Source organism: Crocuta crocuta, unplaced genomic scaffold (assembly GCF_008692635.1).
Source record: "Crocuta crocuta isolate KB4526 unplaced genomic scaffold, BGI_CrCroc_1.0 scaffold20, whole genome shotgun sequence".
Lineage (NCBI taxonomy): Eukaryota > Metazoa > Chordata > Mammalia > Carnivora > Hyaenidae > Crocuta > Crocuta crocuta.
The window spans coordinates 1,955,924-1,980,414 of record NW_027527932.1 but is presented as its reverse complement, the minus strand read 5'-3'; the positions used below and the strand labels follow the sequence as shown (position 1 = coordinate 1,980,414).

Sequence of the window (24,491 nt, the reverse complement as noted above, 5' to 3'; positions counted from 1 at the left end):
CCTGGAGTGCAGTGTACTTTCCTCTTAGGACTGCCTTTGCCGCATCTCATAGATTTTGGATTGTTGTGTTTTCATTTTCGTTTGTTTCCATATATTTTTTAATTTCATCCCTAATTGCCTGATTGGCCCATTCATTCTTTAGTCAGGTGGTCTTTAACCTCCATGTTTTTGGGGGTTTTCCAGGCTTCTTCCTGTGATTGATTTCAAGTTTCAAAGCATTATGATCTGAGAGTGTGCATGGTATGATCTCGATTCTTTTATATTTATTGAGGGCTGCTTTATGTCCCAGTATGTGATCTATCTTGGAGAATGTGCCATGTGCACTTGAGAAGAAAGTAAATTCCTTGGCCTCAGGATGTAGTTCTAAATATATCTGTCAGATCCATCTGGTCCAAAGTTTCTTTCAAGTCCATTATTTCTTTAGTGATTTTCTGTCTGGTTGACCTATCCATGAGCAAAAGATACTTTGGAGGTGCGCCTGGGTGCCTCAGTCGGTTGAGTATCCGACTTTGGCTCAGGTCGTGATCCCACTGTTTGTGGGTTCAAGCCCCGCGTCTGGCTTTGTGCTGACACCACGGAGCCCAGAGCCTGCTTCAGATTCTGTGTCTCCCTCTCTCTCTCTTTCTTCACTCATGCTGTCTTTCAAAAATAAACCAATGTTAAAAAAATTTTTTAAAAAAAGATACTTTGGAGAAGATACCAAAACGCCCCCAAAACATGTAAAGAGCCTAGTAGAATGGCCAAAATTTAAAACCCCAACAATACTAAGCAAGTATTGACAAAGACTGTCAAAGAACAGCTAGAACTCTCTCATTTACTTGCTTGTCAGAGCGTCCTTTGGAAAGATGTTAGTTTCCATTAAAGATGGAGCCATATATCTTTTTAATACAGGTCTTCCGGGACTGATGATGATGTTCTGTCCCCATAAGCCCGTTGTAAATTGAAGATACCATATGTCTAAAATGCGTTTATTTAGTACACTGGATTTACTGAATATCATAGCTTACCCTAGCCTACCTTAAATGTGCCGAGAACAATAGCCTGCAAATGGGCAAAATCATCCAACAGCCTATTTTATACTAAAGTGTTGGATATCTCATGCAATTTGTTGAATACCATTCTAAAAGTGAAGAACAGAATGGTTGTATGGTTTCAGAAAGGCCAGAAGTCTATTCTGATCCCCCTTGGGATCCCGTGGCTGCCTGGGAGCTGTAGCACTGCCACCCAGCGTCACGTGGGACTGTCTGCCATGTGTTGAAAGCCCAGGAAAAGATCAAAATGCAACATCTGAAGTATGGTTTCTACTGAATGTGTATTTGCTTTCACACCATTGTAAAGACAAAATTGAGTTGAACCATTTGTGAGTTGGGACTGTCTGTATGTATATCTCGTGATGTAGCAGCTTTACTTCTGAGCACATTCTCTAGAGAAATGAGTTTTTATGTGTACCTTTCTATGATATGTGCAAGAATTATTTTAGCACCTTTATTTGTAATAGATAAAAAATGGAAACAACCCAAATATTCATGAACAGTAAATTGGGTAAGTGAATTGTGTTGTACTTCACAGCAACAAAAAGTTACTATGATTTACAAACGTTTGAATTAATCTCACAGACATCGTTAAATGAAAGAAGTCAGACACAAAAGAATACATAGAGTGGGCAAAACTAATAAATGCTCATAAAAGTTAAAATAGTGGTAGAGGTGCCTGAGTGACTCAGTCAGCTGGGTGTCTGACTCTTGATTTAGGCTCAGGTTATGATCCTGAGATTTGTGAGACTGAGCCCTGCAATGGGCTCTGTGCTGACAAGGTGGAGCCTGCTTGGGTTTCTCTCTCTCCCTTGTGTGTGTGAGTGGGGGAGGGTCAGAGAGAGAGGGAGTCACAGAATCTGAAGCAGGCTCCGGTCTCAGAGGTGTCAGCACAGAGCCTGATGCAGGGATCAAATCCGTGAACCTGGAGATCATGACCTGAGCTGAAGTTGGATGCTTAACTGACTGAGCCACCCAGGCACCCCCATCTCTCTCTCAAAATAAACATTTTTTTTAAAAGTTAGAATAGTGGGGGCGCCTGGGTGGCTCAGTTGGTTGAGCGTCCAGCTTGGGCTCAGGTAATGATCTCACGGTTCGTGGGTTCGAGCCCTGCATCGGGCTCTGTGCTGACAGCTCAGAGTCTGGAGCCTGTCTTTGGATTCTGTGTCTCCCTCTTTCTCTGACCCTCCCCTGCTCATGCTGTCTCTCTCTCTCAAAAATAAATAAAACATTAAAATAAATTAAAAGTTAGAACAGTGCTTAGATAGGGGCCTTTTGGGGTTTCGGAAATGTTTTATATCTTGATCTGGGTGGTGGCTACATAGGTCTGTACATATATGAAAATTCATCAAGCCGGACACTTAAAATCTGTGTATTTTTCTGTATAAGTTACATTTAAATAAAGTGATAGGCTGGGGTGCTTAACTGGCTCAGTTGAAAGAGTATGTGATTCTTAATCTTGGGGTTATGGGTTTGAGCCCCACATGGAGTGTAGAGATTACTTAAATAAGTAAAACTTTAATAGAATTTTTTAAAAGTTTGTTTATTTGTAGAGAGAAGATGCACACGTGTGAGCTCGGGAGGGACAGAGAGGGAGAGAGAGAGGGGGAAGCCCAAGCAGGCTCTGCGCTGACAGTGAGGTTCAGTCTTAAGAGCCGGGAGAGCATGACCGGAGTTGAAATTGAGACTGACACTTAACTAACTGAGCCAGCTGCGCGCCCCAATAAATAAAACTTAAAAATAAATTTCATCTTGGAGACATCTGGCTGGCTTACTTGGTAGCGCGTGTGACTCTTCATCTCAAGGTTGTGAGTTCAAGCTCCACTTTGGGCATTAGGCCTACTTAAAGAAAAGGGTTAAAAAAAAAATATGTATATATAAAAGTGATAGGTTTTCAAATCCTACATAAAACCATCTTTATTTCCTCCCAACCAATTTTTTTTTTTTTTTGGTCAGCTTTGATATTATTTTTGGACCTTTTCTATTTTTTTCCCCATTAACTCTCAGAGTATGCATTTTTATAAGCAGTAATAGATATTGCTGACCTTAAAATTTATCTGTATCTCTGTCTCACCAAAATTCTAGTCATGACCATTTCAGGGTTATCGGTAAATTATACATTTTTGCCAGTGCTAAGAATTGTTACAGACTTTCATCTGTCATTAGGACTTGGCTCTTTGTAGTTCATGTTTCACCCAATGTCTGGTATTTTGTGGCACCTTTTATCTCCCCCTCCCCCAATTGTTCATAAAGGTTTCCTCTAAGTGTAGAACATAAACCCTTTTTTTTTTTGTGGTCCATAATGGAATGAGCTTGCATCAGAATGTAAATCAAATATATTACTAAGTACATTTAGTAATATTGAATACTTAATAAGTGCACTGAACTATTTTGTTCAACAGTTTGGTTTTATCAAGACTGCTTTGATGAGGAAGCAACACATCGACATAGTTTTGTTCAAACTCTTTGTTTCATTGGAGACCAGCGCTTTCAGCAAACTGGTTTAAGCTGTGTAACAAGTTAACAATTTAGTTCTGTCAGGTACAGGGGCGCCTGGGTGGTTCAGTCAGTTGAGCATCGGATTCTTCATTTTGTTTTTTTTGTTTTTTTTTTTTAATTTTTTTTTAAATGTTTTATTTATTTCTAGGAGAGAGAGAGAGAGAGACAGCGTGAGCAGGGGAGGGTCAGAGAGAGAGGGAGTCACAGACTGAAACAGGCTCCAGGCTCTGAGCTGGCAGTCAGCACAGAGCCCCAACGCGGGGCTCGAACCCACGAACCGCGAGATCATGACCTGAGCGAAAGTTGGACGCTTAACCGACTAAGCCACCCAGGTGCCCCGGATTCTTGATTTTGATTCAGGTCATGATCCAGGGTCATGGGATCAAGCCCCACGCCAGCGTGGAATCTTCTTAAGATTTTCTCTCTTCTTCTGCCCCTCTCCCCCCCCCCATGCTCTCTGAAAAATTAATTCTATCAGATATACAGTATATTGATGGGAAGAAGGAGGTGAGGGCAGAGGTTCTAGTGCCAGTAGTGTGGAAGGACTTTTGTCATTTTTGACCTTGTAGCATCTGAGTTCCTGTTCCATATTTCCGGAATTCCTTTATGGCTTTGGTAGAGGCAGAATCTGCTTGTAACTATAGCCAGGTAGATTTGGCCGAGCAATGCCATCGGTATGGACAGCAACTCAGGAGCCAGTGAGGCAGAAACGTGGGAACTGGAAGACCGTTCTGTGGGGGGTGGGGGTGGGGGGTGTCTTTCCTGGCTTTGTGTAGCCTCTATATCAGTTATCTGTTATAAACGTTGTTATCTACCAGACATCTTTTCATAAAAATATTTTCTACTTAAATTAGCCACAGTGGGTTTTTTTTTATTGCTTCCAACTAAGAAACCTGGCCAGAAAAAAAATTGTTGAAAAAATATTGTACTATTTATTTAAAACTGATCACAAATAAAATTTGTTTTCTCTTAAGTAAACTACATGCTAAGTTTTAAAATGTTTTAGACTAGAACTTTGTGAGACATGTTGCAGACAGTAAAGATTCTAAATAACAATTATTTCATTTTAGTATTTGCATTTTAAAATTTTAGTGTGCTTATTGGACCATGTGCTGCTATGTATGCCTGAAGTACTTGAAATGCAAATTTGGAGAGACTTTGCCATCTAAATGCTTGGCTGGATTAAGCGCCTAATTAGGATGGTTTTTCAACAGGTTGGAGTAAGCATGCAATCGGTGAGTGCTCCAAATTAATTTTTTAAATCCGGACATTTATATGTTTTAAGATTTTTTTCTGAGAAAGTGAAATAAATCTATATATGACCAACATTTTAAATTCAGTATGTTTATTTAAGTCATAGAAGTGAATCTTTACCTAGCATCCTAAGTACTGGAGGGACATTGAAAATGCACCAACATTCATGTGACTGTTCAGAGCAATGCATTTGTTAGCAGTGAGGGAAAAAAATGTATATAGAAATCACTGAATAAAATATGTTTGACTAACACTTGACAACTCTGAATGTTCGATGTTGAACTATTAATATTGAATGCTGTTACAATGTGGTTTATCATACAGCTGTTTAAGGTAAGTCACGTCTCTGCAAATATAACAACTATAGATATAAAGAGAAAATTAGTATAATACTCTTTGCCAAAGATGTTCTGATATTGATATTTGAAGTATTTTCTACTGATGCATATTTTTTACTTTTAGATCCAGTGTAAAGTTATTAGAGCAACAGTGGTGCTAGATGTATTTTGTGCAATATTTGTTTTTTAGTTTCAGGTTCAATGTTTTGCATCTGTATAGTGGGATTAAATTTTATTTGTTAAAGATACAGGCCGGTTACATAAATTGAATATGGGTATACTTTTTAATACACTACTTTGGCTCTTATTTTTATTTTCTGTCTTTTCATGTCTTAAGAGAAAGTTAAACTTTAAATCCTCCACCCCCTCAAAATTACATCTATTTTCTTTGGAGATAAAAAGCAAAGAACCACATAAAAATACCTATTTAAATATCTGCATAATTTTGAGATTATTAGTTTGAGAAGAAGCAGTAGAAAAATGATTTGTGAAGTTAATACTATTTTCATTTTTTCAGTTACATCTTGCTCTGTTTTGGACTTCACTTAAGGCAGCTATATACTGTGTTTCTCATTTGTCATTTACCACCATTTGGCTGTATAGAGTAGATTTACATTTCAGTACTGACAGCAAAATAATTTCTGTTGGTTTCAGAAAGATGGGGAAGCTTTTGCAACCTAAAATTCCCGAGGAGCCAAGCCTTACAATTTATGATTCCTATTTATTTCCAATTTTAGTAAGAAATCAGTTTAGTGGAGGGTTGCCAGACTGGCTCAGTCAGAAGAGCATGCAGCTCTTGATCTCAGGGTCATGAGTTCAAGCACTATGTTGGGCATAGAGATTACTTTAAAAAAACAGAAAGTGTAGTTTTAGTGGAAAGATCATAGGTCCTTGATTCAAACAACTCTGGGTGTGAAATTGGTCTCTGCCAGTTACTTTCTTCATCTACGGATTACAGGTAAGAACCGCTACTGCAGAGTTAGCCTGTGGATTAAAGGACTGTGTGTCAAACAGCTACTCCAGTGGCTTGTACTTAGTATAGCTGCATTCAGTAATGCTTAATTTTCCATGGTTTGCTCTGTCACTCACCCCCATCCCTGGCCCAAGTCAGGCAAATGTAACTAATGATGGTTGAGGCAAAAGTGCAGACTTTTGTTTCAGGAACAGATAACACATTCTTTAGCTTGTTCATTTAATTTAGCTTTGTTCGTTTTGAGTGGTAAAATGCATCCATCAAAAAATGGACCGGGTAACAGAGCATTAACTTATTCCCTGTATTGTAATCACAGTTAAGGGCCCTTCGTATTAGCAACAGAACGAGATTTTATTTTTTATTTTTATTTTTTTTTTAAGATTTTATTTTTTAAATGTTTGTTTGTTTACTTTGGAAGAGAGATCTCCAGCAAGCTCAATGCTGTCAGCGCGCAGCCCGATGTGGGGCTTGATCTCACAAACCATGAGATCATGACCTGAGCTGAAATCAAGTCAGTCGCTTAACTGACTGAGCCACCCCAGAGACTGCAAGATTGTTTTTTTATGTAGTGTATAATCATCAACTTCAATGAGTTAATTGAAAATCTATATAAAAACAAGTTTTCTTCTAAGAAAGGAATTTGATCCTTGGGAGTTATTTAGTTTCTTAGATCTCAGTGTGCTGACTAAATGTAAATAAGTATATAGTCTACCAAGATTTTACTTCGGGCAGAAATAAAACTTTTTAGTTCTCTCTTTTAGTGATAAATACATATTTTCCCATTGGTTTGCTAATGAACTTGATACTAATCAAAGATTCCAAGAGCAGAGACTACCTTCATCCTTTACATGTTTTATCTTCTTAAACAGAAAAAATACAAGCTTTGAGATTAGGGTTTTGTTTGCCATTAGAACAACCACGATGATTAGCTCTTTGTATTTCTCTGTACATATCAGCACCACTGGATGTAATAGCTGTCACTGATTGGTTTACTGTACTCAGTTCTTTTGCATAAATTATGTATGTTCACTAAACATTTTTTTGTTTTATAGGTATAACCATGGTTCTAGCAGATATCTAATTTGTATTAGTAATATATTTCCAGTAATACTTAAGAATTGTAACCTTTTGTGCTGCGGAGGAAGAAGGTGAATGTGGCTAGGAGTTTAGAGTAAGGAAACGAGACCTGAGGGAAGTGTTATCTTTAATTGGGGATTTTGAAATTGTTACAGAGTTTCATCTTCTTATCTCTACCCCCCTCCCCAACACACGCTGTGGATTTTCCCCTGGCTCCCTTGGAGTTCAGGATTTGTACTTTGTTGGGTCCTAGACTCCTTGAAATTTTGATTAATTATACAGACTTTCTTCCAGAAAAATATTGTATATACACACAGTTTTGCATGTAATTTCAAGGATATGTGGACCCCGGAATAAGGACCTTTGTATTAACATTAAATAACTTATCTTGAGAAAAATATGTTTGTTTAGAATTAAGTTTGTACTTTTCCTGCTAAATGGTACCTCTCAAATAGTAATATAGATTAAACTAGACTATAACAGATGAATCACCACATAAAACTCGAGTACAGTCATCGCGATGAGACAGATGATAGCTTCAGATTCCAAGCTCACACTTCAGCACTTCTACAATAGCGTTTCACAGTGTTAAAAAAGAACAAATTGCTTTCTTGTTGTCATCTCCTCCTTGCTGTCATCACTTTCAAACACTGTTGCTAAATGTTATGGACTGTCATTACTAGACCCAGACACGCAAACACACATGCACACAGATCCGTGATTAAATTGTCAGTAGTCATTATAAATAAAGCAAAGCAGAGTTTCTCTGTTTAATAACTAATTATTTTCTAATGGAATTGAATTCTTATTTCTTAAAGTGTCTGGCAGTGGCGGTTTTCTCCTGCCCCCTTTCTTAAATCTGAAAAAACACTAATGACAGTTTATCGTTAGAGGAAGTCTTCCCCTCTGCAGTATGCTGACAAGACAGCAGTTCAGCCGCCACCTAGGGAAGGAGATACACTTGGGCCCTGCTGTCCCCCAGTGCACAGACGGTGACTTTTCAGTGCCATCTGTTCATTATTTCTTCACAGCCATTTTCAATTTCTCCCACTCTGTGAGAACTAAGTAGAAAAAATAAAGTAGGACCTAGTTTTAGAGTTCCTGGAAGTTAGCTGCTCTTTCCCTTACTGTTTCCTACAGTTGAGTGAAGGTTTTATGACTTGTTTCTCAGTATTCCAGTCATTACCTTACATAGGCCTTTCTTCGTATCTCTGGTGCTAGGTGTTGTGCAATTCACAGGTGACAGAAGAACATTGTTAGTCTACTGCATGTACTGGAAAGAATAACATAAAGCAATCAGATTTTCTGTCCTTTAACTTTGTATAAGAATCCTGAGTATTCTACTTAGTCCTTATAGGTAAAAGCTGAATCTTTGGCCACCTTCTCTTATAGAAGTCACCTGGTTTTCTTTCCTTCTGATATTAAACAGATGGGAAGATAATAGTTGAAACTTAGCCCTGAAGCATGCATAGCAGCAAATGCTAAAAGTTGGCAGAAACATTAGTTCCTGACCTTGGCAAATCCTTTTCACATTTTTCTTTGTGAACTTTCTGTCCTCTCCAACTCCAGTTAAGCTCTTTGCTTACTGGAGGGATGTGGGAGGTTAGCTGTAGACTCTGTAACTATCACACTGTGTGATGTGTAGTGTTTCACTACTTCTACATCATAGGAGAGTTTTGACTTGTGGCTAAATACAAGATTCAAGAAGAGAATGATTGAATGGTATAGTTGCTATTGCCTTGTGATTTCTTTTTAAACGATGAAGACCTATGAACATGTACAAGGTAGAATTTGCTTAAATATGGCTTTAGAATTACTTGCCCATGAACTTATTTTTTCTTGGCCTTACGCTGAATTGGTAACACTGATGCTTCCCATTTTTCTCTAGCTAGTCAAGAGATTTTTCTTCTCTTAGTCCTCTTGTGTTATTAACACTATTTGTGTGATAATCCTCTGTATGATCATTGGTGTGAATGATTTGCATTCCTGAATTATAGGTAATTCCCTTCTAAGCTTCACAGTAGCTTTGCCTCTTATATTCTTTGTTTAATATTCATATTTCAGTATCGATGTCATCTTTCTACTGATTTTCCAGTGTGTACCATCTTCTAAATTTATATTTCCAAAGCAAGTTATAGTTTTTGTTGGTTGTAGTAGCCAGAATAGGTTCCAGTACTTCCTAGAACTCTCTCGGGTAATAGTGAAACTTTGAGCATATAAGTGGTGAATTATATAAAAGCTGAGGCATGTTCTGGAGGCATATATATCCCCAGTATCGTCACATTGAGACATACTGTTATCTGTAATTGGATTTGGTTGGTTGCTAAAATCTAAGAAAACAGATTACTTATATGCTCATTTTACAAGTTGTGCATGCTTTTAGAATGGTTTAAATGTCTAATTTGGGTTATGTGTTGGAGCCACTGCTATTTATTTATTCCTTGGTCATTCTGCGTATGGTAAGGTAATTTCATTCTTTAAATTAGAATGGCCATGGAGTAACTTAAAAAGGGGTCACTGTCTGTTGCTCAGAATACATGCCAGCTGATTTGGTATTATTTAGTTTTAGGAAGTGATTGAATGTTAAAATTTAATGAATTAAGTCATATCATTCTCATTCTTTTCTTTCTAAATTGCTTTTAATAGCATACCAGCTCTCTTTGCCTCTCTGCCCAGGCTTTCAAGTGTAGCACTCAAAACAGATGGATAGTTTTTCTCTTTAAGGAAAAATCATATACTTGGGGAGAAGTTTCCAGGTACTTTATAATGATTTAACATTCTACATGTGTGGGGTTTTTTTGTTTGCTTTCTGCTTTTGGGGGTTTTTTGCTTTAAGCATGGCATAATGTCCTGTGTGTACTGTGATTTCATCTGAAAAATTCTGCTCATTAGGATCACTACAAGCCCACGTAGTACTTTTGTGTAAATTAGGAAAAGACCACCTTTTTCCTGGGGATAAGGCCTCACAATAAGACGCAGTATAGCTGGATTTTGGCCCACACTCCCCTTAAGCAGACATTTTTGTGTAGCAAAAAATGAAGCACCCCAAATAGTACAAATTCAGATTCCAAACTTTGTACTGATTTGGATTTGTTTTGAAAAGTTCGTTATAACAGAAGCTCATAGTTTTAAAAAAAAAATGTATGTGTATTTAAAATTCTAAAACTTTAAAAATTATAGCAGAGGCAATAAAAAGTGTTCCTTTGCAGAATAGTATGAAAACATAGTGCAAATGCAAATGCAAAGTTTTTACTCCAAATGTAATTGTTTCACAACTATTATTCTTTATTATATAATGCCTTAAATTAAACCTTATTGTATTAATCATAACCAGCTAAATATATATATTTTAAATTTTACTTGAGAAATACTAGCTCATTTCCCATAACAAGGCATTCTGATTCCATAATTAATGTGTCAGTAATGTTGTACAATTAATTGTCCAGTTCTTTGCAGTGATAGTTTTATAACCCTTATAATTAAACTTTTGGTTTTTCCTATTTCCTCAGGTACTTTGGTCTGGGAAGCCATATGGTTCATCTCGAAGTATCGTAAGGAAAATTGGTACTAATTTATCTCTGATCCAGTGTCCAAGAGTTCAGTTTCAGGTACTATATTTTATATGTTTCAAAACTTAACATGTGCATTAGAAATACAAATAGTCAAGACAGCTTTAGAAGTATTTTAGAACCTTTCCCCCATTGATGCTACTATCAATAGAAGACAATAAAACTATAGTAAAGTCTAATTTTACTTCCTCTGTGTAGTGATTATTCAAGCTTTTTAAAGCTCTTTAAGACATTTATCCTTCTTAAGAATGAATACATATACAAAGATTTAGAAGCGTATCATAAGCCAAGCAGTTGTTAATTCCCAGGTGACCTTGGACATGGCCTTATGTGACTTTAGGGGGTTTTAGGTACCACCATTGTTTTCTTAAGTTATTATACCTTCTTATCTGGACAGCCGCTTTGTTCCCCTAGTTTATTTTTAGATGTATCTCTGGATGCCTCGTAAGTTGCTTTCTCCATCCGTGGTTTAAAGCTTAGCATTAATTGTAGGAACCATTGCCTGGGCAACAACAGTGTCAAGATAAAGAGATAATTGTGGTTCTCAGAATGACTTCAGTGAACCCTAATTGAGATATTTCTGAATGCTTAGGTCGTAGTATTCTCTTAGGGCCCATAACTGAGAGCAACTCTGCTCTTTGCTTACAGACAAATTGTTATTTTCTTGATTTGGGCTTTGTTCCTTTTTGTTGTAATAGTGTTAGACATGTTCTTGTTTTTTTGTTTTTATTCTTTTATTCTGAGAGAGAGAGAGTGTGTGAGCAGGGGAGCGTCAGAGAGAGGGAGATACAGAATTGCAAGCAGGCTCCAGGCTCTGAGCTAGCCGTCAGCACAAAGCCCGATGCAGGGCTCGAACCCATGAACCGTGAGATCATGACCTGAGCCGAAGTCAGACGCTTAACCGACTGAGCCACCCAGGCGTCCCTGACATGTTCTTGTTTTTAAGTAATTCTTTACAACAGTAATACTACAAAACCTTTCAATGCAACATTTAAGAATATAAAGTTCAGCAGATATGTATACCAATTTTAAATAATAGATTAGCATGTGAAATGTGGAAGATGCATTTAATTCATAATCATGGCTCAGAAGTGCCCCTGAAAGCTTATTAGATATTGTCTTTCTCATAAGTCAGCACTCCTCGTAGGTAGAGGTAAAAATCTGTTCCTAAGTAAGTGGTAGAAATTAGCATTTGTTCAAGTTGACTAACAAGGTTGTTCATTGCTGTGCGCATTCATAAACCTGCTTGCATATTGACTGAAAAACTCTTATGCATCAGTCTAGAAATTGACAGATTGGAACTTCCCAAGAAATAATTTTTTAAAATCAATTTATAGGCTTTAAAAAAATAATCAAAATGTAGAAATCTGTAGTGGTAATTCTCTCAGGCACAATTTCTGAGGATTCAATTCAGTTAGACACAAATTGCTGATTGCTTCATTTGCCAACTTCTTTCAAATAACTACTGTGTTAACTGAGGCTTATTAACTTTTTTCTGATTGCTCAGTTCCTATAAAATTTTCTTTTCGTATATTTATGTATCTACTTAACCTAGTTGCAGGAGAACTTGTTGCAACATTTGTGTTCATGTAGCTAGAGATATGTAGAAGGACATGAAGATAATCTAGTATTTTTTAGTAAAAGCCCAAATCTGCCTTGACAGTTAATGGGCTGAAATACTAGAGCCAAGTATAGTTTCTTGGGGAGAGTCTCATTCTCAATGTTACTAAAAGAGTATGAGCGGGATTGAGAATACTAGATTTAGTATAGGAGCTGCATTTGAATAAAGATGGATAAATAGAGGAGAAATACTGGTGGCCTACTTGAGAATATAGTGGGAGACAGAAGACATTTGTTTATAATGAGATTTTAACTTCCAGGTGGTTTTATTTAGCATCTGAGTCTCTTCAAATTCAAGGTCAATATTAAAGTGAGTATTTTATCTGCTAATTAGATATTTTAATTTGGCTATTATTCCTTCGTATCTTCTCTTTTTCTTTAACTACATCTATCAAAAATGTAAATATGTGGGATTTTAAAAAACATGCAATTAGAGTAATAAACTTAAAAATCCATTTTTGCTATTTTTCTGGCTCATTTGGGGATTTGATTGATAGGGAATGTATTTGGACTGTCTAGGAGTCCAGCATGAGTACATTATTATTGCCACCTGACGGTTGAATAGGACATTAACTTACTTGCTTGCTACCCAGGTGATTCAACTCCCTGATTTTACAAATTAGATTTATAAGAGTCACCAGTCAGAACATAGACCAGCACGTTTATTTACACCTTAATCCACTTAATCCAGTTAATGGGCACAATAAATTTTGGACTGGGAATAAAATATGGCAATAAGTGTAAAAGGCAAAGTATTTCTTTGCTTTGTTATTTGAAGAAGACTTGCCAATAACACCATAGCCTTTTCTAGTACTTCATTTTGTGAGTGCTAGAAATTGGTTGTCTACTTTAGACTCAAAAAGGATCTCTAGGACCTTCATAATTTACTTATTTAAATTAAGTTTTTATATTTAAAAAAAAATGTTTTTTGAAAGCGAGCATACGCAGGGGAGGGGAGAGAGAGGGAGACACAATCCAAAGCAGGCTCCAGGCTCTGAGCTGTCAGCATAGAACCTGATGTAGGGCTCGTACTCACAAGCTGCAAGATCGTGATCTGAGCTGAAGTTGGATCCTTAACCAGCTGAGCCACCCAGGTGCCCCAAGTATTTAATTTTAATTCCAGTATAGTTAACATACAGTATTATATTAGTTTCAGATAAAGTGATTTAGCAGTTCTATACGTTACTCAGTGCTTATCATGGTGAGTGTACTCTTTAATCCCCATTATGTCTTTCACCCATCCCCCTCCCCACCTCTCCTCTAGTAAGCATCAGTTTGTTTTCAATAGTTAAGAGTCTGTTTTTTGGTTTGTCTCTTTTTTTCCCCTTTGCTTGCTTGTTTTGTTTCCTAAATTCCACATGTACGTGAAATCATATGGCATTTATCTTATTCTGACTGACTCATTTCACTTAGCATTATATACTCTCTAGCTCCTTCCATGTCCTTGCAAATGGCAAGATTTCATTCTTTGTTATGGCTAAGTAATATTCCAGTGTGTGTGTGTGCGCACACGCGCGCACACACGCACGCCACATCTTTATCCATTCATCTGCTCATGGACATTTGGGCAGCTTCCGTAATTTATCTATTGTAAATAATTCTGCTATAAACATGGGGTGCATGTGTCCCTCTGAATTAGTGATTTTGTATTTTATGGGTAGATACCCAGTAGTGTGATTTCTGGATTATAAAATAGTTCTTTTTTTAATGTTTTGAAGATCCGTCATACTGTTTTCCGTGGTAAACTGTACCAGTTTGCATTCCCACAAATAGGACACAAGGTTTCCTTTTTTCCCACATCCTCACCAACACTTACTGTTTGTTAAAATGCGTTTTTGGTTTTTGTTTGAGAGAGCATGAGCAGAGCAGGGGTGGAAAGAGAGGGAGAGAGAAAATCCCAAGCAGGCTCTGCGCTGTCAGCACAGAGCCCGATGTGGGGCTTGAACTCATTAACCTTGAGATAATGGCCTGAGCTGAATCCAAGAGTCAGATGCTTAACCGACTAAGCCATGCAGGGGCCCCAAAATGTTTTTGATTTCAGTCATTCTGACAGGTGTGAGTTGATAGCTCATTGTAGGTTGTTGTTTTTTTTTTAATGTTTGTTTATTTTTGAGAGAGAGGGGGAGCATACGCACTCTGTGGGGGAAGGGACAGAGAGAAAGGGAGCCACACAATCTAAAGCAGTCTCCAGGCTCAGAGCCATCCATCAGCGCAGAGCCCGATGTGGGTCTTGGATTCACGAACAGTGGTGACATGACCTGAGCAAGGTCAGATGCTTAACCAACTGAGCCACCCAGGTACCCTGTCATTGTAGTTTTGATTTTCATCTCCCTGGTGATGAATGATATTGAGCATCTTTGCATGTATCTGTTGGCCATCTGTATATCTTCTTTGGAGAAATGTCTGTTTATGTCTTCTGCCCATTTTTAATTGGAGTATTTGTTTTTTGGTTATTGAGTTGTATCAGCTCTTTATATATTTTGATTACTCACCCTTTATTGGGTATGTCATTAGCAAATCTCCCATTCAGTGGGTTGCCTTTTTAGTTCTGTTTGTTTCCTTTGCTGTGCAGAATCTTTTATATTGTTGTAGTAGACCCTTCACATTTGCTTTAATTAGAGAAAAATAAACTTCCTTGGCCTTTCTATAGCTTTCAGACATGTACATTTCAACCTTGAGTCACAGTTACACATCTGGCCACAAGCATTTTGTGTATTTGGCTGTTACGGCCCCCTTGGGAGTAGGAACCCAGGTTAAGACAAAGTGAGAGAGTAGATGCTTTTTGTTTTTTCTTTTCCTCTCCTAGTACTTTTTCCAGCTTCATGAAACCAAAAGAAAAACTCAGATCATGGAAGAACTGGAAAAAGCAGTGAGCTCTGGGAGATTGAGAGGAATGGGTGCCGAAGTTATCATTCGCAGTGGTTCTCCGTGCTGTTTGCATATTTAAATCACCAGGAGCTTTAAAAAATATTTGTGCCCAGGCCCCACCTTGCCAAGTAGTTTTATATGCTCACCTCCCTTGCAAAATCACAGAGCTTTTAAAGAGTATGGGTCCCACTCAAAGCTCACTAAATCAATTTCATACGTGTGTGTGTGCGCGCGTGTGTGTGTGTGTGTGTGTGGTTTGTTTGTTTATCTGGGTTTTTGTTGTTGTTTTTTTAACCTCTTGAGGAGCTTCTTGTGCACCTGAGGTGAAGACTTGAGGTACAGATTGTATTTTAGCATTTTGCCACAGAAAGTTTTCCTTAAAGCAGTAACATAATTATCTGATGGTTACAAAAGTAATCATTATAAAAGCACTTTGGGGGTGCATTTTTATAAATTTTAAATTGTATGAGTTAAAGAAAAAATGTGGGACCAGAAGCAGCTTATTGGAGTGATAAATATTACTTATGAAAAATCCTTTGGGTGCCTGGGTGGCTCAGTCGGTTAAGCCTCCCACCTTGGTTCAGGTCATAATCTCACGATTCATGGGTTTGAGCCCTTTATCGGGCTCTGTGCTGACAGCTCAGAGCCTGGAGCTGCTTCAGATGCTGTGTCTCCCCATCTCTCTCTGCCCCTCCCCTGCTTATACTCTCTCTTGCTCTTGCTTTCGCTCTCAAAACTAAATAAACATTTTAAAAATTTTAAAAAAAGAAAGAACCGTAAGGCAAAAAGAATTAAATAAAGGTGGTCTTGAATACTACCAGAAAAAGTGGGGTGGGCCCCTTGGCCGTGGTGTAGAAGTTGGCCTTCCTACTTTGTAACTGACCTCTGGGTGATTTAACCTGGACTTTCTTCCTTCCCTGTTGAAACCCTGCCCCAGCCTCGTTCCTGGGGCTGCTAGGTGTTGTTGGAACTGTGGAGGGAATGTTCTGTAAACAAAAAAGTAATGAATGAAATTCTTACTAAAGTTCACCCACTATGACGAAACCTGGAAATAAAATAGCCACTTGTCACACCCCGTCTTTAGCAAATAATCTTGAAATCTGTACATTATTCTAGGGGCTGTTAATCAGTGCTGGGCCAAAAAGGCATGATTTCTGCCCTTATTGGGATTTGATTCAGTGGGAGAGAGATTTAACAAGGAAATATTCTAATAGACATCTAATTGCAAGTTATACTAACTGCAGTGAAGGAAAACGTAGTATAGCGTGGGAGAGGGTAATAATGATGGTTTCTCTGGAAGGCCCATTTGGAGGAATGATAGGTAAGATTAGAAAGAGCCAGCTCTTCAGAGTTGGGGCGAGGGGTGGAGTTGATGGAAGGGAGAATATGTACGTAAGTTCTGGAACCAGCAAGACAGAAGTTACTGTTTGAGGAGCTGAGAGGGCTGGTGGGGCTTCATGGGTATGGTGGTCTGTGGGGCCTGAGCCATGTGAAGGTAAGTGCCTGGATTAGTACTAAAAATAACTGTTAAACTTAACACTTTTTTTTCAGTTACTCTTTAATATTCTGGAATATGCTAGCATGTGATGTCATACTCTGTGATGTTCACTTCTAGGTAATTTTAGCTCTAAAATGGTCGTTCTTAAGAACGAGATTCAGATACAATATTATGTTTTATAAATATGGTAGCGTGGCACCGTAATTTGAAGCCTAAGTCTGTAAACAATGAATGATGGTGATGTTTTATTCATTCTCAGTAATTTACTTCCTAAAGACTAGTTTCTCCTGGGGATCCTGTTACTTACCTTAGGTTATTTTGAGAGAGAGACACATTCCTCTCCCTTTGTCTCTCTGCTGTCTTTCCTGTCCCTGTTCCTCCTCACCTTCTCTTCCTAGCCTCCTTCGTTCTAGGCACATGATGAACAGAAAGCTTTAATAAATGCTCGATTTTTCAAATGTGACCGTTCTACTCAGAGACATGAGTGGCTGAGTCTTGGCTGGAATACTGCATGTAGTGTTCTTTACGCAGCTTTACCGCTTGTCCTCTTGGGCTCACTGTATGTCATTTCATTAAAATACAGAAATTTTGCTTTCAGTTTTTCTATGAGAGGAACTGGTAGAAAAAGAATTAAATCTCTTAGTACAAGTGTAGAGATTTTTATGTTAACTTCTTAAAGATTATTATTTTGCTGTGTCGCTTTTAAGACTACATGTTTTGCATTGGAATATAAACAAATGATGGGAAAATAGACTGAGTCTATTTACTAGTATACCCTTCTTGGCAAGAAACTGAGATAATCCTAATTCCTAGTACCAGTATATTTATTTTATGAAAAGTCACATTAGGACAAAATTAGCTCTTCTAATATTTTGTTCTAAGTATTTCAACTTTTATACAAGCTTTGTATTTTTCTTTCATGCATTTTGTTAAATTAGTTGTTTTGGTATATTTTTAGGTTATCAGAATATTTAAAATTATCTAAAGTTACTGTAGTAAAATCTTTGAAACATAATTGAATTTTGGATAATTTAAGTTGTACCAGATGTTGAGTTAAACTTCTTAAAAACAGTAAAAATACAATACTACTGAATTTTTGCTCTGAATGAAATATTTTTCATACTTTCTGGAAGGAATTGGATGCTTACAAATCAGTCAGTACTAATTTTAATTTTAAATCTTATGATGCCCTTGATTTTGAAAAAAGAAATTTCTATTCTCTCTTCACTGTGGGTTTTTTCCCCCCTCTTCACAATAATAGCTCTGATAGAACAGGACCTTGCTGGAACTGTCAGTAAGTCGGCTTTGTCTTTTCCAGACTTCCTGTTGATCACCCGTGCACGTCAGCCGTGGCGTTTAAATTGTATTTCCCACAGTCCGTACGCCGCCAGCCCCCTGCCTGCATTGATGCTACCTTAACTGGTGCTTCATTAAGTGAATTGTCTTTCCTGTTCCATTCTTGTTATTCAGTGCACATTTCAACAACTGAAATGGCCTTTTAGAAAAATATGAGTGGTTTCAGTTTTATTTTGTCTTTTGGATGAGTTTCGTTTCCCCGGGGACTTTGGTAGCCTTTTTGTTTGTTTGCTTGTTACTTAATAGCATAAATCACTGTTCTATACATACTTGACGTAAATACTAAGATGACGGTTTTGTGGGACAGGAGGTCCATTAGAAATAATACAGATATGATCAATTCTGGAATTGGTTCTTGACAGTATCAGTATTTTCATCTCATTGAACACATGTTATATAGACATGGTTTTATTTTGGTGACTACATACAATCATTTCTAAGTAATATTGTAAACAAGTCACAGAAAATTTTGGTTTTTTGTTTTTTTAAGTCTATGCAGAAAGCACCATTTCATGTTTAATATGTTGAAGGTACTACAGATGTAAAATTGAGATACATTGTTTGATCTTTACAAAAATGGGTTGATTTATATTTTTAAATATTCATTTTTAGGGGCGCCTGGGTGGCTTAGTCGGTTAAGCGTCCGACTTTCGCTTAGGTCATGATCTTGCGGTTCGTGGGTTCGAGCCCCGCGTCGGGCTCTGTGCTGACTGCCAGCTCAGAGCCTGGAGCCTGTTTCAGCCTGTGACTTCCTCTCTCTCTCTGACCCTCCCCTGCTCACGCTGTCTCTCTCTCTGTCCTAAAAATAAATAAAAAACATTAAAAAAAAATTTTTTTTAAAAAACATTTATAGAAAAGTATCATTTTGCTCCTTTTATAAAATATCTAGGAAGAGAACTGTAATTTTTGTAACTTTGGTGGGAAAGTAAGAAGTCTTGAGGCCAAAACTTCATTTTATTTGTCTTAAATATACCCCTTTTCCTACAAATTAGTAATTGTATTGAAATAACATTTTATTTACTACCATTTAAAAAAAAATTTATTTAAGAGAGAACATGAGCAAGGGAGAGGGGCAGAGGGAGAAAGAGAGAATCCCAAGCAGGCTCCATGCCCAGTGCAGAGCCTGACATGGCTTGATCTCACAACCGTGAGATTATCATGACCTTGAGAGAAAATCAAGAGTGGAACGCTTAACCGACTGAGCCTACAATTTTGTTATCTAAAGTAGTTCTAAACCGATTGATCCTCTTGAGCTAGCATCTTAGGAAGGCATCATTCAGTTTTTTACTTCTTTGATCTTTCACTTGTGCAAAATACCCCATTAACTACTGTTCCTTCTAGGAGTTTCCACAGGACTTGGAGACCTTCTGTTTAAGGATTTCCATGTAACCCACTTGGAGTCTCCCTATTACAGTGTTATGGGAATGTTAATACATGATTCTGTTTTTTCTTTACTTTTTAGAAATTTTTTATAATATTTATTTATTTTTGTGAGAGGGGGCCAAAGGATCTGAAGCAAGACTCTGCACTGACAGGCTAACAGCAGTGAACCCAATGTGGGGCTCAAACTCACATGAACTGTAAGATCATGACCTGAGCCAAAGTTGGATTCTCAACGTACTGAGTCACCCAGGGACCCCCATCATTCTGTTTTCAATAGTGGATACGACTAATATTGCCAGATTTCTCTGGCTCTTAAGATCAGATGTGATGCCTTTTTGAGTTATGTTAATTTAAGTTTTGTAAGATACCCATTGACTAAATAGCAGTGTGTTTATTGACTTATTTGGATAAATTTCTAAAATGTTATGGGAGAGAAGTAGAAAAATGTTTTTGATTTTTCTTTGATCGTATGCCTTGACAGTGTACTTCCTAAAGTGTTTACTCTTTTTTCTTTTATGGCCAGTTATTCACCTACATGCTTTAAGTCTACGGCCATACCACCCTGAACGCGCCCGATCTCGTCACCTACATGCTTTAAAACATTTGTATCGGGGTGCTTGGGTGGCTCAGTTGGTTAAGTGTCCAGCTTCAGCCAGGTCGTGATCTCATGGTTCATGAGTTAAGCCCCGTGTTGGGCTCTGTGCTGACAGCTCAGAGCCTAGAGCCTGCTTCAGATTCTGTGTCTCCCTCTCTCTCTGACCCTCTCCCACTCATGCTTGCTCGCTCGTGCTCTCTCTCTCTCTCTCTCTCAAAAAAAACAACAAAACATTAAAAAATTTTTGGAACATTTGTCTTAAAAAATTTTTCCTACTTTCTTTTTTTATGATTTATTGTCAAATTGGCTTCCATTCAGCACCCAGTGTTCATCCCAACAAGTGCCCTCCTCAATGCCCATCACCCACTTTCCCCCCCCTCCCACCCCTCATCAACCCTCAGCTTGTTCTCTGTTTTTAAGTGTCTTATGGTTTGTCTCCCTCCCTCTCTGTAATGATTTTTCTCCCCTCTTCCTTTCCCCTCATGGTCTTCTGTTAACTTTCCCAAGATCCACATGTGAGTGAAAACATATGATATCTGTCTTTCACTGCCTGACTAATTTCACTTAGCATAATACCCATCCACGGTGTTACAGATGACAGGATTTCATTCTTTCTCATTGCCAAGTAGTATTCCATTGTCCGTATAAACCACATCTTCTTTATCCATTCATCTGTTGATGGACATTTAGGTTCTTTCCATGATTTGGCTGTTGTTGAAAGTGCTGCTGTGAACATTGGGGTGCAGGTGCCCCTGTGCATCAGCTCTCCTGTGTCAAGGATGTGGAGAAAAAGTAACCCTCTTGCACTGTTGGTGGGAATGCAAACTGGTGCAGCTGCTCTGGAAACAGTGTGGGGGTTCTTCAAAAACTTAAAAAGAAAATGATCCTAGAGCCCAGCAATAGCAGTGCTATTACCCCCCCCAACTTTTAAAAAATATTTATTTACTTTTGAGAGACAGACAGACAGACAGTATGAGTGGGGAGGGGCAGAGAGAGGAGAGACAGAATCCAAAACAGGCTCCAGGCTCCAAGCTGTCAGTACAGACCCCAACATGGGGATCGAACTCCTGACTGTGAAATAACGACCTGAGCCAAAGTTGGACGCATAACTGACTGAGCCACCCAGGTGCCCCTAAAACATTTGTATTTTGAAAGTCTTTTCATCTTAATTCCATTATTAGTTTTTGTTTATTTTTTGTTCTTGCCTGGGATTAGATCCTTAAATATTACTCCTTCAATACAGCTTGTTTTCCCTGGTGCCTGTACCTTTGTCTTCCCCAGAAGCCATAATTTAAGGCATTTTAAATACTTGAAATTCTTAGTATTTTATTAAAATAAAAGTTTTCTAATGCTGCTTTATCAAGTTGATAATGTTAGATAATTATAGTACCAGAATGGGTGTACATGCTAGTAGCCAGTATGTTCAATTAAAATTTTATTCATAATATTAAAGATATTTAACTGTTTCAGTATTATGTGTTTGCATGTTATATTTTACCTTTGAGGAAGAAGCATTATTTAAGTGTAGCTTCCAAAAGCCTGATCTGTCAATGATAGTATTGAGAAGGTTCAAACAAGAGCATAGGTCAGCTTACAACCTTTCTTTTTTTTTTTTAATAATTTATTTTTAAATTTACACCCAAGTTAGTTAGCATATAGTGCAACAGTGATTTCAGGAGTAGATACGTTACTGCCCCTCACCCGTTTAGCCCATCCCCCCTCCCACAGCCCCTCCAGTAATCCTCTGTTTGTTCTCCATATTTAAGTCTCCAATGTTTTTCCCCCTTCCTGTTTTATGTTATTTTTGCTTCCCTTCCCTTATGTTCTTCTGTTTTGTATCTGAAAGTCCTCATATGAGTGAAGTCCTATGATATTTGTCTTTCTCTGATTTTGCTTAGCCTCATATCCTCTAGTTGCATCCACATAGTTGCAAATGGCAAGATTTCATTCTTTTTCATTGCCGAGTAATAATCCGTTGTGTATATACCACATCTTTATCCATTCATCCGTAGATGGACATTTGGGCTCTTTCCATACTTGGGCTGTTGTTGATGGCACTGCTGTAAACATCGGGGTGCATGCGCCCCTTTGGAACATCACACCTGTATCCCTTAGATAAATACCTAGTAGTGCCATTGCTGGGTCGTAGGGTAGTTCTATTTTTAATTTTTTAAGGAACCTCCCTACTGTTTCCCAGAGCAGTTGCTCCAGTGTGCATCCCCACCAGCAGTGCAAAGACAGCCTCTTTCTCCGCATCCTCACCAGCATCTGTTGGTGCCTGAGTTGTTCCTGTTAGTCATCTCACAGGTGTGAGGTGGTATCTCAGTGTGGTTGTGATTTGTATTTCCCTGATGATGAGTGATGCTGAGCATTTTTTTTATATACAGCACAACCTTTCTGATAACAAATGTCAATAAATAAATCTCTTTGGCCTTTTTAATTTTTTCTTCAATTAAAAAGTCTGCATTTTCTTTTTTATTTAAACTTCAGTGTTACTAACTTTTAGGAAGTATTAATCTGATAACTTTATTTTAAAATTATTAGTCATTGGCCATCTGGCTCTGAAGCATTACACTTATAAGAAAAATTTAATTCAATTAAATTATCTTTCCATCTACTTTTCAAAGTAAATATCAGAACTTGCATGCTTTTTCTTTGTATTTCAGAATATTCTGTTCATTTATGTGGTTAAACTTTAAATGGAGAATTCTGTTCTGCTATTTTTGTTTTTTTGTTCTTTAATATAAATAGTACTTGTCTTTAAAAATAATGATTTTAAAAGTACTTTCAGGGCCGCCTGGGTGGCTCAGTTGGGTAAGCATCTTACTTCAGCTCAGGTCATGATCTCACAATTCATGCGTTTGAGCCCCACATCAGGCTCTGTGCTGAAAGCTCAGAGCCTAGAGCCTGCTTCGGATTCTGTGTCTCTTTCTCTCTGCCCCTCCCTTGCTTATGCTCTGTCTCTCAAAAATAAACATTTATAGAATTCTTTAAAAAATGTATCTTCAGCATTTTAACAGCATATCTATATGTTAATCCATTTTAAAACATTCTCAGATTTAGCACAGATCGTCACTTGCTATTTTCTTGTTATTATACTTGTTTTGACTAAATAGATTTAGAAAAATTGATTTTTTAATGCTTAAATTATAAAAATTTTCATAATATTTTAGTATGAATGCAGGTTTTTGTTGGCTTTTTTTTTTAAGACTTTTTATTTTTTTTATAATTTATTTTGAGGGACAGAGTACGCACACAAGCTGGGGAGAACATAGAGAGGGAGAGAAGGAATCCCAAACAAGTTCCGCACTGTCAGCACAGAGCCCTATGTCGGGGCTTAAACCCACAAACCACGAGATCATGACCTGAACCAAAATCACGAGTCAGATGCTAAACCGACAGAGCCACCCATGTGCCCTTTTGGTTTGTTTTTAAAGCCAGTCTCATTTGATCTATAAAATAAAAATTGAATGAAGTTAAATTATAATTCAGGGATTGTCATAAGCCTATTAGGCAACAATACAACATAACTGATGTTCCCTTTTGTGGGAACTTTCCATGGAAATGTTAGAAACTGTTCATGTGTTTGTAACACCAGAGCTGCTGATTTTCCTTTAGGTGATTAAAAAGTTTTATTCTAACACTTTGGTGACAAACAACTTTACTGTTTGTAACTTACAGCTTACCAGCCCCACAACAGAATGGAGCCCTAGCCCTCCAGGAGAGGATGCAGTGGTGTCTTTTGCTGATGTTGGATGGGTAGCCAAAGAAGAAGAAGAAGAAGAGTGTTCAACAAGACAAAGGTTAGTCTGAAAGGCTCTCAGAGCTGAGATGCAGTATTTATTATTTTAAAAGGTGATACATTTGCAGTATTTCATTTTAGTAGCCTAATCGGATCTCTAGTAACTAACCCACTTATTTTTCTTAGGTGGCCTTCTTTTCTGTCCATTTTAAAGACTCAGCTAGTGGTATAAAGTTCCTAGAGACCTATAACTCTGTCTCAAGTCCTTATGAGTTATAGAATTGCCTGCCCTTCAGAATTTTAATATGAAACCAGAAACAACTATCACAAATTTGATTAGATAAGTAATTAAGATGATTTTATTGGGGCAGAGGAATCAGTGTGGGTCATATTAGGGACTTTGTTTAATCACTGGAGAATGCTTCCTAAAAACTGTGTCAAGATGAGTTTGTTTCAAAGGGTATAATGTGTAAGAGTTGGAGAGGCACTTTTATTTATTTGAAAGAGCCTGAATAAATTATTGACTACAGTCTGATAAACAGCCATGCAGCATATTCAACTCTTCATTCTTTTTTTTTTTTTTAAATGTTTTATTTATTTCTAGCAGAGAGAGACAGCATGAGCAGGGGAGGGTCAGAGAGAGAGGAGTCACAGACTGAAACAGGCTCCAGTCTCTGAGCCGGCAGTC

General features: G+C 37.7%; 1 protein-coding gene across 1 annotated transcript in view; it reads left to right on the top strand.

The window, feature by feature from the left end:
* MTFR1 (mitochondrial fission regulator 1) overlaps positions 1–24,491 on the top strand; it is a 62,473-nt gene that overhangs the window by 19,687 nt on the left and 18,295 nt on the right. The window contains exons 2-4 of the mRNA XM_077751827.1: positions 4,623–4,765; positions 10,682–10,780; positions 23,743–23,864. Of these exons, the coding sequence (XP_077607953.1) occupies positions 4,700–4,765; positions 10,682–10,780; positions 23,743–23,864 (287 nt within the window). The 5' untranslated portion in view covers positions 4,623–4,699. The remainder of the gene's footprint in view (positions 1–4,622; positions 4,766–10,681; positions 10,781–23,742; positions 23,865–24,491) is intronic.